This window comes from Sinocyclocheilus anshuiensis, unplaced genomic scaffold (assembly GCF_001515605.1).
Source record: "Sinocyclocheilus anshuiensis isolate Anshui unplaced genomic scaffold, SAMN03320099.WGS_v1.1 scaffold1605, whole genome shotgun sequence".
Taxonomy (NCBI): Eukaryota; Metazoa; Chordata; class Actinopteri; order Cypriniformes; family Cyprinidae; genus Sinocyclocheilus; species Sinocyclocheilus anshuiensis.
In genome coordinates this window covers 13,986-18,130 of record NW_015536551.1, presented here as the reverse complement: position 1 = coordinate 18,130, position 4,145 = coordinate 13,986, and the positions used below count along the sequence as shown (strand labels likewise).

Sequence of the window (4,145 nt, the reverse complement as noted above, 5' to 3'; positions counted from 1 at the left end):
GGCAGAAAGCGTTTGTTTTCTTTATTTTATAAAAGCACAACGTTTTGTTGATATTGTGAGTGCACACAAATAAAACTAGACCCTTTACAGTTTAGAATGATGTTTAGATCAGTTTAGACACTTACCTTTATGAGCAAAAATGACTGCATATTTGAAGTTGTTTCAACTGTTCAAAAAAAAATGCAAGTAATCGCACTGGCGCCTCTCCATGTCCTGCAGAGCGCGCTTCAGCTTCCACTCTCCGCACAAACGATTGGATATGCGCCTAACAGCACACATTCATCTAGGTTAAATGTTTAAACTTGCATTGTGATATGCTTGAACTGTTTTATATATAGATTTTATTTTAGGCAAGTCGTGATGATTTGAGAAGGCTAAATTGATCAAACATATAGGCTATCAATTCACTGTCTGCCGCTGGCAGCGTTACTTTAAAAAAAAAATTTGGAATGCTTGGCTCACGCCACACAGTCAGATTCTAATTTTTAGGATATTTGCATTTTTTAAAAAACCTACTTTTGCGAACTAGTCCCATGTTTTTTGCCCAATCGGAACCAAACCAGTGCAGACAGACTCTCTGGAGAGTGAATATCAATAATTATTTTAAAAAAGTTGAACTTTCGACTGACCATCGCAAAGGGGTGCTAAAACGAAAGGGACATGGCCACTTTTAGTAAAATGCCTATAACTCCTGAACAGAATATTTTCATATCAGAATATCTTATGAACAGAATATTTTCCAAACTCAGAACACTTATGTAAAAGCTCTATCTGAGGTCACAGGAAAAAAATCACGGAGCTTGGCCACTTGGTGGCACTATAAGAGGGAAAAAAAAAACATAAAAATGATTAGAACTGTCCTATCAACATGAAAATTGGTGTGCACGGTTTTGGTCCAAAGTGCCACAAGTGTCTACAAGGACATTTGCAAATCTCAAAAAACATGAACACGAATTTTGAGCACCTAGTAGACAAGGTTAACGGAGGCCGATCGTTTTCAGAATTCTACTCATTTGAATTAGTAATTATACTTTGCTAAAAAAAAATGTATAAACTATCCATCATACAACAGAAGGCATGTAGTAGATTGTGTATAACAGGTTTTTCAGCAAAGTTTTCATTATTTAAAAAAATATTTAATGCGCAAATATATATATAAAAAAAAAAGAATTTGAAACTAAGTCATGCAACTCAAGTCAACAACCCTGCCAAGTATTTACCATAATATGAGTAATTTAATTTAAAAAACACTGTAAGAATAGACATCACAAAATAGTAATTCTGCCAGAAATTTGTCTTGTCTCTCAAGATGTTGTTAATTGAAATTAAAGCCATACTTATCAACTTTAAGTGACTACTGATTAAATGTGAAGAATGTTAAACTTGCATCAGACTGCATGACGACTGGTTATATTCACCTGAAAGTCTTCAGCAAGGAAAAACAATGTGCTGAATGTTGACATCTGTGCAGCAAATGATTCAATGTTCTAAGATTTCATACCCAAGTCTTTGGAGACCTGCTTTACGGTTGTTCACTGGTTCTCATTATCTTTTACTAGGTGGCAGCAATAAACCCTAACCACCCACTGGCTCAGATGCCCCTGCCTCCCTCCATGAAGAACTGCATTCAGCTGGCCGCCTGTGAGGCCAATGAACTCCTGCCCATGAACCCTGACCTCCCTGCTGATCTTTTCACCTCCTGTCTCACTACACCAATCAAAATTGCCCTACGCTGGTGAGATATACTAATTACACATGCATTCAGCTGCATTTACTCATATGATGTACTTACAACCCAGAATAATAGTGAGCCACTCAAACCAGGTATTTTGATCAGAATAGCCCTTATTCTGGCTTGTTTTATTTACGCATATATATATTTTTTTTTTCCTGTGTGCTCTACAAAGTAAACAGGAGATTAGCTAATGGAGGTTAAGTATTCAGTGTAGTCACTCATTATATATATCAATAAGGGATCATGTGCAGTTAGCAGGTCATTATTGCAAATTAGACACCATGGAGGGATCTTGTATTACCCTGAAGGGGTTTATTTTGAGGTATTGACTTGAGGATTTTGAGGTTACATAAATAAATAAATGGATATGTTAATGGTGTAATGGAATGCTTTTTTATTTTATGTATTTATTTTTGTTATTTAATATTTTACTGTGCTTCCTGAGGAACACTTTTAACTTTAGTATTAGTAATTTTTGTCTTTTTTCTCCATCAAAGTCACTCGTAATTTAGGATAATGCTTTATAATAACTAGTGCTGTCAAACGATCAATCGCGATTAATCACATCCAAAATTAAAGTTTTTGTTTGCATAATATATGTGTGTGTTTCTAATTACTTTTCCTGGTAACGCAGTAAAGTAATGCGTTACATTTTAAATTTATGTAATTTCATTACAGTTACTAATGTCAACAAAAGTACGTTACTTAAGTTACAAATGCAATTTTAAAAATATGAAGTAAAAATCATGTTTTGCGCATCAGTATGCCCTTTAAAAAAATCACTGGAGATTGTGAGCTAAAATGCAGATGAGTCCTACAACATTTAGATGCAATGAAACGTTGCCTATCATATTTGAAAATGCAAAGCATCGTTAGCCAACTATGGTCACAAGTTCCGTCGTTACCAAAATGTTTCAATGAGTCGGTGTTTCCCAAAACCATAATTCAAAGGAACATTCGCAAACAGCAGCGTAAACTTAAGTTGTTGGAACTACAGCTCTCGACCTGTGGTTAGAAGCATAGTTTCTTGTTAGTAAGACATGTGGGCTTATATAAATTATGCTCTTGGGCACAATAAGCAAGCTAACATGATGCAGTACAATCTATATCTTCCATTCTATGGATATATAAATGCATTTTAATCTATGTATTTTTGCGCGTCCTCAATAAGCGCCGTTTTAGAAGAGTGAGCATGTGCATAAATGCCTAAGGGGAACCCCATAGTATGATGTAAGAGGGACCCCCCATGAATCAAACATCAAATAAAGCAAAATGACAGGGAACTGTGGTTGACTTTGTCTGATCTTCACGAAATTTCATAGGGACATTGCCTTCATCATGACAAACAAATTCCCTATTAACTTTTTTAGCTCTGCCCAACAGGAAGTCGGCTATTTTGGATTGTTTGAAAATGGCATGCTGTCGTTTTCGAAACAACCCTCCTAGGGGATTCATGTAAATGGCACCAAATTTCGGTACAATCATGCCAAGACATTGAAGATGTTAAATTGCGGATGATTTTTTTTATATCTCAAACGGTCAAGTCAAGTCAAGTCAGTCAAGTCAATATCTTTTGGTGCGATGAATGAAGCTGAAGTATTATACGCTGTAGTATCTACATTTGCTATTGTAATTCGGATGTTATCTATTTTATCAGTGAATAAATTCATAAAGTCATTACTATTAAACTGTGAGGGAATATTTAGATCGGGTGGCGTCTGGTTATTTGTTAATCTAGCCAATGTGCTAAATAAAAACCTTGGATTGTTTTGGTTATTTTCTATGAGTGTGGATATGCTCTGCCCTGGCAGCTTTTAGAGCCTGTCTATTGCTGGACATACTGAACGCGGAGCCATATAGTTAATATCAGTAATACGCAGCATGCACGATACAAGGAAATGGTCAGTAACATCATCACTTTGAGGTACGATATCTATATCAGTAAGATCAATTCCATGCGATATAATTAAATCTATTTAATAATTAGATTAATTATTTAATAATTAATAATAATAATTAAAACGGTGTTGCCACAGCGACGTGGTAAAGAAGCATCAAAACATGAAGCAGGAAGTTTCCTATATCTTGTGTGCATCATGTGATTTACTTCAAATTGGACACATATGATTAGCTTTGTGGGCTGATCGCATTGATGTGGCTAGTGTGGGTCATGGCTGTAGCGCCACCAACTGGTGGAAGGAAGTAAGACATTTTAGCAAACTTTTTCCTCTTTCTCTAAATTGCTTCAGATGTTTTTCTAATAACAACAAACTACAGATTTTAAATTATTAAGTACTGGAAAAGTAAAATACTGTTGCCATGACAACACATTAAACATTATTATCCTTTTCATGTTTAATCATGTCTTTTGAGGTACTTGTAATGCTTTAATTTTCATGATCCTTTGCAC

General features: G+C 35.3%; 1 protein-coding gene across 1 annotated transcript in view; it reads left to right on the top strand.

Moving 5' to 3' along the window:
* LOC107700851 (regulatory-associated protein of mTOR-like) overlaps positions 1–1,874 on the top strand; it is a 102,331-nt gene extending 100,457 nt beyond the window's left edge. Inside the window, exon 6 of the mRNA XM_016502678.1 lies at positions 1,560–1,874. Within this exon, the coding sequence (XP_016358164.1) occupies positions 1,560–1,739 (180 nt within the window). The 3' untranslated portion in view covers positions 1,740–1,874. The remainder of the gene's footprint in view (positions 1–1,559) is intronic.
* Positions 1,875–4,145: the final 2,271 nt, after the last annotated feature.